Source organism: Emys orbicularis, chromosome 8 (assembly GCF_028017835.1).
Source record: "Emys orbicularis isolate rEmyOrb1 chromosome 8, rEmyOrb1.hap1, whole genome shotgun sequence".
Classification (NCBI taxonomy): domain Eukaryota; kingdom Metazoa; phylum Chordata; order Testudines; family Emydidae; genus Emys; species Emys orbicularis.
This window is the reverse complement of record NC_088690.1, coordinates 548,442-563,684: the sequence shown is the minus strand read 5'-3', so window position 1 is coordinate 563,684 and position 15,243 is coordinate 548,442. Positions and strand designations below refer to the sequence as shown.

The 15,243-nt window shown below is 52.4% G+C and overlaps 1 protein-coding gene across 1 annotated transcript in view; it reads right to left on the bottom strand.

The window, feature by feature from the left end:
* The window catches only part of SZT2 (SZT2 subunit of KICSTOR complex), a 74,682-nt gene that overhangs the window by 38,010 nt on the left and 21,429 nt on the right, over window positions 1-15,243 (bottom strand). The window contains exons 17-24 of the mRNA XM_065408874.1: window positions 15,019-15,097; window positions 13,974-14,071; window positions 13,478-13,646; window positions 10,729-10,843; window positions 2,793-2,906; window positions 1,096-1,293; window positions 881-993; window positions 190-328 (exon numbers count right to left, since the gene is read on the bottom strand). Of these exons, the coding sequence (XP_065264946.1) occupies window positions 190-328; window positions 881-993; window positions 1,096-1,293; window positions 2,793-2,906; window positions 10,729-10,843; window positions 13,478-13,646; window positions 13,974-14,071; window positions 15,019-15,097 (1,025 nt within the window). The remainder of the gene's footprint in view (window positions 1-189; window positions 329-880; window positions 994-1,095; window positions 1,294-2,792; window positions 2,907-10,728; window positions 10,844-13,477; window positions 13,647-13,973; window positions 14,072-15,018; window positions 15,098-15,243) is intronic.

The window sequence follows — 15,243 nt, the reverse complement described above, 5'->3', positions numbered from 1 at the left end:
AAACCTCCACACAGGAGCCAAGCAACAGCCAGGCAGGTCCCAGAGCACTGCAAGAGACCCATTGCTAAGCCCCTCAGCCCCGAGCTCTGCCCATCTCCACACAACAGGAAGGCTGTCCCCCCCGAGAGCGTCACTCAGCATTTCCGCTGTTGCCCGACTCAGCTCCCTGGCTCAGCGGGGCAGACTCACCGGGGAAGGTGGCTGGCAGGAAGGTGAGGAAGAGGTGCTGTGGACTGACCAGCTTAGCGTAGCATCGCCACTGCAGGAGAAGCCCAGCAGCATCGGCCGGGGACACGTTGGCCTCTGGCAGCTCTGCGTTGCACAGGCTCTGAGGAGAGAGCACAGCGGGGTAAGACTGCAGGGACACCCCAGGGCAAGGCAGGGGTGATACAGAGCAGAAACACCCCTGGGGGGCTGGCTGGCCCTCAGGTGCAGCAGCCTCCGTGTCCATGCGCTCGACCTGCTAACAGAGCAGCCTGGCTCAGACCCGTGCTGCTGCACGCTGCGTAGGCTGGGGCTCCCCCCCACTGCAGGTATAGCACAGGTGGCCATGGAGCCCTCCTCAGCCTGGCTCCTGCCTGTGTCATCCCCAGCCCTTTCTATTGCTGCCCTCTCCATGGGGTGCCAGCCGGGGCAGTTCTGCCAGCTGTGTGCCTGCCCCAGAGCCAGGCCCTCGCTTCTCCCAGCCCCTGGGCAGCCAAGAGAGGCTGGTGGGTCATCACAGGCGGGAGCTGGATTTGAAGTGCTCCATCCCAATCCCTGTCACCCGGCTCAGGCCGTGCCCCAGCAGCTGCCCCCTTTGTGCAGCGTTCAGGAGTTTCCGGGGCAGGAGAGCACAAGGCCCCCAGCAGCACGAGGGCCATGGAGCCAAGGGAGGTACCTGCAGGGTGCTCGTGGAGCCACTCATGTCCCTGGTAGCGCTACTGCCAACAGGGTGAGCAGCTAGAGAGGGATCCTGCTGGTCCAGGGGCGCAGGGGCCTTCAGGGGCTCTTCTGGAACCGAAGAGACAGGTTGTGAGGAGGGGAGCCCAGGAGCAGGGCACCAAGGGCCCCGCCTTGCTCACGTCTCCGGCTGCCAGGCTCTCAGCCCCTTACCTCGGATCACTGGGAGCGTGAATGGGGGCAGGTGGCCATCGCGGTCCCGCTGTAGGACCTGCTCCATGAAGGCCATGTGATCCATGTCCGCCAAAGGGATCTCCCGGTCACTGAGGTCGTGCTGCAGGCAGCCGTGGAAGAAGTCTAGCAGCATTTCATTGGGTGCAAACGAAGAGTCCTTGGCCATCACATCCTCCTCTGCTCCAGAACAGAACCACCAGCATCAGAGACCCGCTCCAGCCAGCTACTGTCCCAGCACCCTCCCGCCAGGCAGGTCGTAGCAAGGAGCCAGCTGCATGTGGCTGGTGAGGTTTTCCCATTACGTCTGCAAGGTGAGCTTACACAAGGCTGAGAGGGAGCCCTCTGCTATCAGCCACACAAACCTCTCTGCACCCACCCACACCAGCTACTGGAACCACGCTGAAGACAAGGTTCAAGAGGTAGGAAGCCACAAGACAGCACAGAGACCCAGGCCTGGCACTCACAAACAGACCCGCTACCAAGCTGACACCAGCACAGGAGCAGCAGCAACCCCCAACGTCTCCGCCAGTGACCCTGGGGCTGTAGGAGCCACCCCGCATGCCCCAGCTGGGAGACACGAGGTGGCACCGCTGCAGGGAGGAGAGGAGGCAGCTCCCCTGCACTGCTGTAATAACCGGGGCCCGAGGGGCCTCCCCCAGCTGTGAGGTCAATGGGGTGAAAGCAGATGAAAGTTTATAAAATGTTCCAAATCACCTACATCAATCAATGTTATCAGAAAAAGTACAGAAGGGAGACAGACTACATCCGTCCAAACTAGGCAGCCTGCTGATACCGTCGGGATATTGCTGGAGGACTGTGGGACGGAAATCGATGGACCAGAACTGGTGTGTCGTAAATTAGACTCAACTGGTGAACAAAATAATGACAGGCTGGGGTACTGCACCCATCACCTCGCTTTGGGGTCCTGAGAGCACTGGCTGAAAGACCCCCCATCCCACTCTGGCACACCAGGAGCCACTGTGATACTGATGGGCCTTCACTGGCCTGATCCTAAGAGCTGCCCTGGCCAGACTGGGCCAGAGAGAGGGACCCAAATCACCTCACATCTCCCTGGCTCCAGCTAGATCCCAACCACCACCTGGGACGTGAGGCATTAGTTTCTGCTGTTGCCCCTTCTCCCTCCTTTTCCTTCCCCACCTTATTTCCTCTTTCCTGTGCCTGGCCCTTGGCCCTTCGTCTAAAGAGTCCAGCTTAGCCGGCCAAGACTGGACATTTTGCAACACTGTGGGAGCCTGAAAGACAACAAAAAGCAATTCCCTGAACGGCCTGAGGGTGGCACCAGTTTCCCAGTGCTTGGAGTGCTGATTAGTCTCTGTGCTGTGCTTGTGTTTCTCCAGCAGTGAGACGGCAAGCGAGCCACCACCAGAAACAGCAGCTGCATATTCCCTTTGCTCTTCCTTTCTCTCCCCTTTGTAGGTGCGCGTCTGGCTTGGTTTTCAAGGAAGCAAACAAACTAAGCAGCAGCAAATCCAGCCCTCCTCTCTTCCCCAAAAGCACAATTACCGCAGTCAATACCATGGAAAGGAGTGTCCCTGCTAACAACTCTGCAGCAAAAGGAGTGTGGTTACAATGAAAGCCCGACTCAGTACATCACATTCCCCAGACTTTCACTGCTCTCCCTCCACTCTCTATCTCTAACAAATGTCAGTGCTCACCTCCCGTCAGCATGAGGAAGAACATTTCGATCTGCTGGCATTTGGGTAGCAGCTTCAGGAGGCTGAACTGGAATGGGATCTCATGCACATGGGAGCCAGCCCCCATGTCAGGGCCTGCAAGGAGAACAAGGGAGATAAGGCACCTGCTCCCTCCTGGGGCATTAGGTGGCTGGACCCACAAGGAGAGCCTGCCAGCTGGAAGACAGCACAAGCTGGGAGACGTGCACAATGAAGGCGCCTTTGCTGCTCACTGTGTGGTGGCATCTAAAGCCAAGGAGGGGGAGGAATCACCTGGGGTTTATTATTAATTATTTGTATTATCGTAGCACCTAGGAGTCCTAGTCGTTGAGTAGGACCCCACGGTGCTAGGCACTGAGCAAACCCAGAACAAAGAGAGAGCCCCGTCCCACCGAGCTGCCAATCTAAGGACAAGAGATGGCCACAGACACATGGCATTGGTCAGCATGACAGGCAGCGGTCTCAGCGCACAACTGGTTGTAGGTGGCAGAGCAAAACAGATTTTGCAGGAGGCTAACGGTTCCTTTGGGGGCTGTTTACAGGGAGCTCCACCCAAGCGTGAGGGGCAGCAGGGGACAAACCACAAAAGGGCTTGCTTGAGAATTTAACAAGAGGGAGCTGGAGGGTGGCACCTAGGGCCACATGGAGGTGGGAGTTGGCTTTTCTGCACTGAGGGAGACAATACACGGGGTGGGGATGCTTGTTAAGGGCACTGGAAGTAAAAACAAGGAGCTTACATTTGATAACAAGAGAAGAGGAAGCCAGTGAAGGTATGCAAAGAGAGGGGTAACGTGGTCAAAGTGACACAGCAGGGAGAGAATCTTTGCAGCAGCATCAGAATCCATACGAGTGGGGTAGGATTGCATTGGTCGAGGCCAGAGAAAAGAATGCTGCAGTAATCAAGATGTGAGATAACAGGAGCCAGGATGAGAGGTTTAGCTGCGTGGATGGATAGGAAAGCAGTATCTTAGAGACCGGTGCAGTGTTGCTGTAGCCGGGTTGGTCCCAGGATATCAGAGACACAAGGTGGGGGAGGTGATATCAACCAAGAAGTTATCCACTAAAAGTGATTCCCTCCCCCACTTCTCTCTGATAAGATGGCATGCTGAAAGAATACACAAGACTTCCGCCTGGTCTACACCAGAAAATTAAGTCGGCTTACCTATGTCGCTCAAGGGTGTGAAAAATCCATCCCCTTGAGCAGCGTAGTTAAGCCAACCTAATCCCTGGTGTAGAAAGTGAGAGGTCAACAGAAGAACTCTTCTGTCACCCTAGCTACCACCTCTCGGGGAGCTGGATTAACTACGCTGACAGGAGAACCCTCCCATCGGCACAGCTAGGGTCTAGGCTGAAACGCTGCAGCAGCAACACAGCTGTGCTGCTGCAGCATTTTAAGTGTAAACATACTGCTAGGTACAGCGTAGATGCGAGGACCTAGGGAGAGGTGTGAATCAGAGGGCCTGAGTGACCAATAGGATGGTGTTGTCCACAGTGATGCAGAAAGGAGGTAGCGGGGAGGATTTGTCTGGCAAAGGTTAGGGGTTCTGTTTTAGCTGGCAGCTAGCCATCAACAAGGAGATGAGAGCGAGACAGGCCCAGATTGTAGTTTGGACAGAAGGAGACAGGTCTGGAGTACAGAGGTAGAGCTTGAGTTATCAGCATAAAGATGGTTATTGAATTTGGGGATGTGGATGAGATTACCCAGAGAGAAGGTGTTGAGGGAGAAGACAAGGGGACCTAGGACACAGCCCTGGGAGCCCCACGCGAAAGGCAGGGGATAAGATTAATCCTCTAAGGACATGCTGAAGGTGGAGGAGAACCAGGAGAGGACAGAATCATAGAAGCCAAGGAAGGACAAGATTTCAAGAAGAGGAGCATAGTCGAGTATGTCAAAGGCAGCTGACAGGTCCAGAAGGAGGAGGATGCAGTGCTGGTCCTGAGCTTTGCTTAGGAAGAGATCATCAGAGACTTTGGCAAGAGCATTTTCAGTGGAGTGCAATGGGCGGAAAGTGGATTGGAGAGGGTCTAGGATGGGACTGGACAGGAGAAGCTCCAGACAACGCATTCTGGGAGTTCAGAGAGGGAAGGAAGACAGGGCAGTAGCTGGAGAGGCAAGTGGGGCCATGGATGGTTTTTGTTTTTAAGATGGGAGAAACCTGTGAGGGGCAAAAGCCAGAGGAGAGCAAGGCGGGGGATGAGAGAGGATGGAGAGAGATCAGGAGATGGGATGAGTGGCAAACAGAGAGGTCAGAGAGATGCAGATAGAACAGGAGTACTTGTGGCACCTTAGAGACTAACAAATTTATTAGAGCATAAGCTTTCGTGGGCTACACAAAAGCTTATGCTCTAATAAATTTGTTAGTCTCTAAGGTGCCACAAGTACTCCTGTTCTTTTTGTGGATACAGACTAACATGGCTGCTACTCTGAAACCTGTCAGAGATGCAGATGTTTCTTGTCTGCTATGACCTGGAAGAAGGAGAGAGTTGTTGCAGGGGAAGGGAAGAGCATGACGCATTTTTTCAATTATCTCTTGAAAGAAAACCAGTGAGATCCTGTAGAGCAGTGAGACTCAGACCTCAGTAGCCAAATTAGCAATCAGCATTACCCAAAAGAGCCACAGCCATGTGAAGTCGTTGTTTCATTTACTATAGTGCTGTAGAGTCATATTTAAACAGTATGACTGGGAAATACTTCATATTTTGTATATATGCTCCCTATGGGTCCGGGGACAGAATAGGCCCACTGCTCCTCCTGCATGTTGTAAGAGGCAACTAAAGGGGGCTGCCTGGAGAGGGATGGGCTCCGCCAGGTTAGAAATTTGCCCAAGACACACCATATGATGAGCAAGTCAACCATGTCCATACCAGACTGATCGCAGCCCGTGTTAATAATGACTGCGCCATCCGTCTCCCAACAGGGCAGACGCGACAAATATACTACAGGTGTAACCCCAACAAAGAGGATCCGTGGAAGAGATAACATCACCATAGTCATATGGAATGTAAGGACATTGAGACAAATAGGGAGGTTGAAAGAACTCAGGTATGAAATGGAACAATACACCTGACACCTCCTAGGAATCTCTGAGGTCAGATGGAAGAACTTCTGAGAGGTACTAACGGAAGAAGGCCATGTACTCTATTACAGTGTCAACGGCACAGGATTTCTTGTGCATAAAGATATCAAGAATTCAGTATTAGGATGGCGCCCAATATCCAGCAGGCTTATTTCCATCCGTCTAAAGGCAATACCGTTTAATATCACAGTGGTATAATAATAATAATAATAATAATTATTATTAATGGAGATATCCCATCTCCTAGAACTGGAAGGGACCTTGAAAGGTCATCGAGTCCAGCCCCCTGCCTTCACTAGCAGGACCAAGTACTGATTTTGCCCCAGATCCCCAAGTGGCCCCCTCAAGGATTGAACTCACAACCCTGGGTTTAGTAGGCCAATGCTCAAACCACTGAGCTATCCCTCCCCCCCTAATAATAATTAATGGAGATATCCCATCTCCTAGAACTGGAAGGGACCTTGAAAGGTCATCGAGTCCAGCCCCCTGCCTTCACTAGCAGGACCAAGTACTGATTTTTGCCCCAGATCCCTAAGTGGCCCCCTCAAGGATTGAACTCACAACCCTGGGTTTAGCAGGCCAATGCTCAAACCACTGAGCTATCCCTCCTCCCCAGGAGGTAAAAGTCTACGCTCCTACAACAGACTATGACGATGAGCAAATTGTAAAAATCTTCAATCAGCTCCAAGATATCATCGATAAGGTACACAAGAAAGATATCCTGATTGTACAAGGAGATTAGAATGCTAACGTGGGTACTGACACACAGGCGGATTGGTGAGATTATTGTGGCCCTTTCTGTAACATGGTAACCAATGAGAGAGGAGTAAGACTTTTGGAGTTTGCCAGCTATAACAATCTGATTCTTGCAAACACATTAGGAACACATAAAGCATCCAGACGATCAACATGGCACGCACCTACATCACAGCCAGATCGGCTACATCATGGTGCAGAACCGATTTCGTTCTGGGATTAACAGAGCTAAAACAAGGAGCTTTCCCGGTGCTGATATTGGAAGTGATCATGACCTTGTGATGCAAAATTTTTGGCTGTGGCTAAGGAAAATCGTCAGGCCAAAGTTCACCAGAACCAAGTTTGACTTAGAAAGACTCAGAGACCAAAACATTGCAGAGTCATTCCAAGCAATGATCAGCGGAAAATTTGCCCCACTGCTTGCTCTAGAGGAAGACGTAGAAACAATGACCAACAATTTCAAAGCTGTAATGAATGAGGCAGCAATGGGCATCCTTGGGAAACATCGTAAGAAGTCAAAACCGTGAGTCACAAATGAAATACTACAAATGTGTGACATTAGAAGAGAACTTGAGAGACAAGAACAGCACTGAGGGAGCTGATAAATATAGAGCGATTGGCAGAAAGATCAAGAAAGGAATAAATAAATAAATGGAGATATCCTATCTCCTAGAACTGGAAGGGACCTTGAAAGGTCATTGAGTCCAGCCCCCTGCCTTCACTAGCAGGACCAAGTACTAATTTTGCCCCAGATCCCTAAGTGGTCCCCTCGAGGATTGAACTCACAACCCTGGGTTTAGCAGGCCAATGCTCAAACCACGGATTGAAAAACAATGCTCTAAAAGTGTATCAATAATAAAAATAGCAAATGAACCTTCCAGGTTGTAAAAGATCTGACAAAGGAAAGATGGACCAAAGCTAACGCAATTCAAGACAAAGAAGGGAACAGTCTTACAGAAGAAAGGGACATCATCAATAGATGGACAAACTACTGCTCTGATCTATACAACCACCAGCCAAATGGAGATCCTAGTGTCTTAGACAGCCCAGATTCAACAGAGGAGGATGACTTTCCAATACTACGTGAAGAAGTGGAGACAGCGGTGAAATCACTCAAGAACAGAAAGGCTACAGGTATTGACAACATCCCAGCCGAACTGATGAAATTCGGAGGAGAAATAGTAATAGATGTACTCACCAAGATCTGCAATGAGATCTGGCAGACGGGTGAGTGGCCCTCCACATGGACACAGTCACTAATCATCACTCTGCCAAAGAAAGGCAACCTGCAATTGTGTCAAAATTACTGGACCATAAGCTTAATTAGCCATCCCAGCAAAGTGATGTTGAAAGTCATATTGAACAGATTGAAGCCACAAGCAGAGAATATCATCACTGAAGAACAGGCTGGCTTTCGTGCTGAAAGAAGTACCACAGAACAGATTTTCAACCTTCGTGTTCTATATGAGAAGTACTTACAACACCAGCAGGACATCTACCACGTCTTTGTTGACTTCAAGAAGGCGTTTGACAGAGTATGGCACGAAGCTCTATGGGCAACCATGAAGAAGTACAATGTTGGTTGTAAGTTTATTCTTACCATTAAACGACTGTATGCCAAGGCCAGCAGTGCAGTTCTCGTCAATGGCACAATAGGAGAGTGGTTTCGCACCACTGTTGGAGTCTGACAAGGCTACCTTCTTTCGCCCACACTGTTCAACATCTATTTGGAGCACATAATGACCGATGCCCTAAAAGATCACATATACACAGTCAGCACTGGGGGGCGAACAATTTCAAATCTTTGGTTCGCTGATGACATTGATGGCCTGGCAGGCAGCAAAGATGAACTTGCCAACCTTGTGAAATGATTGGATGAAACCTCTGCAAAATACGGCATGGAAATCAGTGCAGAGAAAACCAAGCTGATGACAAACAAATGTGATGGGATGAGCTCACATATCCCTGTCAGTGGACAAGAGCTGGAGACAGTGAAACAGTTCAAGTATTTGGGGGCAATCATCACTGATGAAGGATCCAAGGCAGAAATTCGGGCAAGAACTGCACAAACAACAGCAGCAATGACAAAGCTAAAGCCAATTTGGAGGAATAAGAACATCTCCCTGGAATCCAAACTGAAACTGCTGCACACGTTGGTCATCTCCATTTTTCTGTATGCGTCCGAGACATGAACCCTTATGGCAGAACTTGAACGGAAAATACAGGTAGTAGAGATGAGATACTTCCGTAAAATCCTGGGCATCTCTTACTTCGACCTCGTCACTAATGAAGAGGTCCGCAACATCATCACCCAATGCGCTGGGTCATATGAAGACCTCCTGACGATCGTGAAGAAGCGCAAGCTGAAGTGGTACGGCCATGTAACAAGATCATCTGGCCTATCCAAGATGATCCTCCAAGGGACAGTAGAGGGGAAGAGAAGAAGAGGTAGATAGAAGAAGAGATGGACTGACAACCTAAGAGTGGACAGGAATGGACTTCGTGGAGACTCAAGCACTGACACACAATCGTCAGGGGTGGAGACAATTGGTCGATGGCACCATCATTGATGGTGCCTCAATGACCAATGCGGTTATGGGAGTGATGATGATGATGATATTCTCACAGCAAAGAGACTGACCAAGTATATTATTTTACCAATTACAATTGGTTAATAACATAATTAAATCAGGCTGCTTTTCCTATTAATCAATCACACGTCTTTTAATATCATGTGCTGCAAAGAGCCGCAGGAGACACATTAAAGCGCACTTGCGGCTTGAGCGCCACAGTCCGAGCATCGCTGCGAGGAGAGGGAGAAACCCTTCTGCTGCCACCACTCTTCAGGAGCAAGTCAAAGGTGGCAAAAAGCAGGCTGGGACTCAGGACTGAATTAAGCTGGAGAAGGAGAGCTGTTTGGTTAGGGAGAGTATAACCTGGAGGGACAGGACAGAATAGGCTGAATACCAGGAAATCTTAACCGGGCAGGGAGCACATTAAGCTGTGAATCCATCCTAAGGGAAGCAGGGGCTGCATTCATGGGCACCTAGTACCAGAGGAACCCCTGGCCCAGCCTTGCGGGGGAGAGGGGCCTGAACAGGGCTTCCCCAGCTCTCATTCCCACCTTCACTGGCTGGTGGTTAGATCCCGCTGCCCAATGGTGCCAAGCTTACCTTGCCACACAACACAGGGCCAGTGGCTCCAGAGTGGGCAGGGCTTTCAGAACAGCTCAGCTCCCGCGGGAAGTCCTTATTGCTCAAGAACAGTGGAGATGCTGGAACTGAGCTTGCCTGAAAGCCTGGCCCCCTGCTGTACAACCGAGAGCTAGTGCGGGGACCACCCTCTAGCCACTGGTGGACCATCGCTAGCTGCAGTGCCAACATGAAACTGCACAAGCAGGAACATGTCCCCTTGCAGTGCTGCCCTCCAAGACCCTTTTGCTTCTGGAGGGATGGTCACCCAGGTTAAATGAGTCGAGGTTCCTGGGCTGCTAGTGCACCAGATCAGGAGGTGCCAAGGGAACATGACTCGCAGACAGGTAGCTGCAATCTCTAGCTAAGGGATTTAGTGCTCCAAGAGGTTCAGAAGGGTCCTGAGAACAGAGCTCCTGGAGCATCAAGGGAGCTCCCCATGGTTTGGTCTGTAACCCTTCCTACATTCAGCTGTCCGTCTAGGTGTTCAGCCCACCCTCAGGACCATAGCAGCTGAGCGCCTGCTCCTAAGAGGGATTCTCTTTGCAAAGAAGCTGAGACACCCACCGTGCCCAGTCAGGGAAAAGGGAATGGAGACAGACAGCAGCTCTTCCCCGTCCAGAACTGCTCCGCAAGCCAGACCAAAGGATTTCTCCTCCCCTGCCCTGAGACCTCAGGGTGCCTGCTGGCTTTCACAAGCCCAGCCCGCACCCTCGCCAGCTGAGCCACAGGCTGGGTGATCTGTGGGAGCAGCGCAGGAGGCTGAGGCTGTCAGACAGAAAGAGGGAGCTGTCAGAGCTTCAGAATGAGCTGTGAGAACTTCGTCTTGCTGGCGGTAGGCTCTGCCCCTGGTTCCATCCATCATGCCAGAGCAGAAACGGATTCTTGACTCACCTTCAGCAGCCTTGGCTTCCAAAGCCGGGGACACCCACTCCTTGTTCTGGCACAGCTGGCTGATGTACTCGAAAGTTAGCATGGTGCTAATGCAGGCCAGATCCCTGGGGTACAGCTGCAACAAGGATACAGGCTCAGTCTCGAACAAGCCTCAAGCGGAAGACGACCGAGGGCAGAGGAAGTCTGAAGACAGGAGGCTCCATCCCAACCCTCCTGATCTCCCTTGTTTCCACTCTCTTCCCCTGCTTAACCTGTCGCTCTCCTCTGGCTCTTTCACTTACAATACTGTCATGTTTTAGTCTCTCTCATCTTGGAAGTCCACCTTTGACTCCACTTGCCTCTCCAACTATTGCCCCATCTTCCTTCCATCACTGAAGGCACTATCTATAAATCACTGACAGAGTTCCTCTCCTCCAATTCCACCCTAGACCCTCCAGTACAGCTTCTGCCCCTTGCACTCCAGGAAACCGCTTCTGAGGAGGACTCCATGACCTCTCCCTAACCAAAGCTTAGAACCAGTGCTCCATCTTCACCCTCCTTGACCGATCAGCCATGCTCCTCTTGAAACCTTGGCCTCCCTTGGCTTCCGTGACTGTCCTCTCCTAATTCTCTAATCTCACCTTCAGCATGTCCTTATGTGTCCTGCACCTTCCTGGGGGGGTTCCACAGGGCTCTGTCCTTGGTCCCCTTCTCTTCGCCCTTGACCCCTTATCTCTGGGTAATTTCATCCACCTACACAAATTCAACAGCCATCTCTATGCTGACGACTCTCAGATCTACCTCTGCTCCAGATCTGTCTCCTTCTCTCTGTTGACCAGTATGTGCTGGCTAGCATATACACACACATCTATCTATCTTATATTATTACTAGGTATTATCCACACCATATATATATATTAGTATCCATTAAACACAAATATTATAGCAATTGCATAGCCTAAATTGGCCTAATCTTAACTAGAATCCTGTTCACTTACATTAAGAATCCCATGACACCTTGCATTAGCTGAAGTAGATAGGAAAACTGTCAGGAGCAAGACATAGGGGTGTTTTACCACAGCAACAGGTAGGGAGTTACTCTCACAGGCCAGTACTGGAATGTCCCAAAGGAAGAGGACCAAATATCAGATTGTTCTTCCATGGTACAAGCCTAGGAAGGTACCTTCAGGACCAGGACCTGGATTGCTAGTTTCCAGAACAACAATATGGAAAGGACGTCACAAACAGAGACAAACTGATGGGGTGAATTACAGTGACATAAGCAAACGTGTAACATGGAAAGTCACCCTATAAACACTGCCAGCTGAAGTGCATAGTTTTGGGAGCACACCTTCTGCGTAAAGGGAATGTAAATGGCTCCTGAAGACTGGTATCACATAGAACCTTTTCCCCTGTACATTATTATTGGCTCATAGCTAAGGCTAAGTTTTTGTCACAGATATTTTTAGTAAAAGTCACGGACAGGTCACGGGCAATAATGAAAAATTCATGGAAGCCCATGGCCTGTCCTTGACCTTTACTAAAACGACCCATGACAAAATAGGTAGCCTAGGCAGCTCGGGTGTGTGTGTGGGGGGGGGGGGGGGGAGGAGGAGGAGGAGCTGGGAGCTCCAGGGTCCCCCTCCAGTGGCGGCCCCAAGCTGCGGTGTCCAGAGCTCTGCACCTCCTTTCTCAGTCACTGCGTACACCACCACCATCCTGCCTGTCACTCGAGCGTGTAACCTGGGCATCACCTTTGACTAAGACTCTCTTTAGATCCTCACATCCGGCTATCTGTCTCTCCAATTCTTTCTCCACAGCATCTGTAAAACAGGGCCTTTCCTAGACCCGCACACAGCTAAAGCACTCATCCAGGTGCTAATCACTCCACATCTCAATCGCGGCAACATTCTCCTCCTGGCCATGACAAACGCAGCCAGTGCTGCAGTAGAGATCATTTTCTTACCCCGTTGCTTTGACCAAACTCCTTTCGTTGCAACCCTTCACCGGCTCCCCTTGCTCTACTGCATCAAATGTAAGCTACTTGCTTTCACTTTCTCTCTCTCGTTCATGATTGTGGTGTCCACTCCTGCCTCTCACCATCCCATGAAGCCAGCCTCCCTCACCCACTTGGCATACGTTCAAACAAACACTGTTGTGCCTTTCTCCCATGCTGCCCCTCACCCTTGGGAGGAGCATCCCATAAACATCTGCAAAGCTGCCTCACTACCCTCCTTCAAATCTCCCTTAATGATTTATCCTCACGCCTAGGAGCCGTAGTCATGGGCTGTGCTAAGCGGTGCACAGATAGAACAAAGACAGCCCCTGTGCCAGAAAGCTTCCAGTCTGAGCATAAGACAAGAGAGATGGGTACAGGCAGACGGGGGAGCACACAGAGACAGCGAAACCCTATTTGTCACCATGATGGGCAGTGGGTTCAGCGCACCAGCAGCCGGTTGTCATAGTTCTGTGGGTATCACAGCAAAGAAGAGCTTTGAAAAAGGACCACCAGATAGCTTTAACCTCCCCAGGTCTCCTTGGCCATGATGCCCAGAAAAGACCTGACAACGGCAAGGCCGCAGGGATGCTGAGACCTCTGCCCGTCCTGCTGAGCGATACTGTCCCATTGTTTCCCTGCACTTTGCCATCTGTCCGACCCATCTAATGTCCCACGCTTAGAAAATTTTGGTCTGTATTTGCACGGGGCCTGGACAATGGGGGCTCGGCACGTGACTGGGCTCACCATCCCCACCAACCCTTGGAGACTCACAGCTTTGGGGATCTTCTGGTAGGGCAGCCCTTGGAGATACCTCCAGTTCTCAGCAGTGCTGCGGATGTGGCCACTCTGTGGTTCCACCCAGCACTCAGTGACCAGGTTCAGCTCGGTGTCCATTTCGATGGCCTCCACCTCTGTGTCGTTGTCATCATCTGTAGAGAAGCTGGAGAACAGCGTAGGTGGGGTGAGCATCCTGCACAGCCAGGTGTTTGCTCAGGCCTCTCCACCGTGCTGCACGGGCTCCAGACACCCCCCAGGGCAGCACCACCCGCCCCCCGAGAGCCGGCATCAATGGCTAGCCCGCCCCCACAGCAGGCCATGCCCAGCGAGGCACAAGGGCACTGCAGCTCCAAGCAGTCACAGCCCAACAGCTGCCAAGGGTGCGCTAGGTACGAGCCCTCCCCATCCCCACACTGCCTGACAGGCCCGAGGCCAGGAGCCAGAGGGGCTGGCTCTCAGTGCTACCTGGGAGGCTGATCCCTGACCTCACCTGTCCTTGGTGGAGGTGGAGTGTGGCGGGAAGAGGACATACTGGACGATGCACGTGTGCTTCTCTCTGCCGCTGCTGTCGTCACTGGAGGAGTCACTCTGTGGCCAAGACACTGCATGAGCCCGACTGTCAACAACGGCACCAATGCGTGCCTACCCCCTGCCTCCACCCAACCCCTCAGCCCCGTCACTGTGCCCCCGAAACACAGCCCACCGCTGGACCAGCAACACCTGCACCAATGTGTGCCTACCCCCTGCCTCCACCCAACCCCTCAGCCCCGTCACTGTGCCCCCGAAACACAGCCCACCGCTGGACCAGCAACAACGGCACCAATGTGTGCCTACCCCCTGCCTCCACCCAACCCCTCTGCCCCGTCACTGTGCCCCCGAAACACAGCCCACCGCTGGACCAGCAACAACGGCACCAATGCGTGCCTACCCCCTGCCTCCACCCAACCCCTCAGCCCCCGAAACACAACCCACTGCTGGACCAGCAACAACGGCACCAATGTGTACCTACCCTCTGCCTCCACCAAATCCCTCAGGCCAGTCACTATGCCGCCAAAACACAGCCCACTGCCAAATCCGTCTCCTGTCGCCGCTCCCCCAGATCCCCAAATCCCTCTGACCCACTTCCCCATGCCCCTGCAACAGCCCACCCCCATACCCCCAAATCCCATGTGACACAGCCCACCACACCCCTCTGCCTCCATCCCCACACCTCCCCCAACACAGCCCACCCCACATCCCCACACCTCCTCCAACACAGCCCACCTTCAAATTCCCCCTCCCCCAATCCCCACACCTCCCCCAACACACCCCACCCCCAAGTCCCCTCCCTGTGGCAGGGAAGTGGAGAGGGAGCCTACGCCTTTACAGCAGAGAGCCCCCCAGTGCTCCATGGGACCCTTCAGCCCCAGGGCTGGGGAGGAGACAGGAGCCGCTGAGCCCCAGGGAAGTGAGTGGGTCTCCCCACGCTCATTCCCATGGGGTCTCAGAGAGCGTGTCCCCCTGGAGGGGCTGGGTGGGGCAGGGACAGGACTCACCCGTATGGGCAGCTCCAGCACCATATTGATAATTCCGTCTCCACTGGATGCAAAATGGAAGCCCTCTGACAAACGGACCCTGGGCAGCACCAGAGAAAAGCACTGGGAGATGAGCAACTCCTCCGCTCCCCCTCCCCCGAGAGGAGCCCCTCGGCCACAGGAACTCCTCAGGGCCCCCCCCACAGGGACTGGATCCGAGCCAGCCCCGACACACCGGGAGTAGCT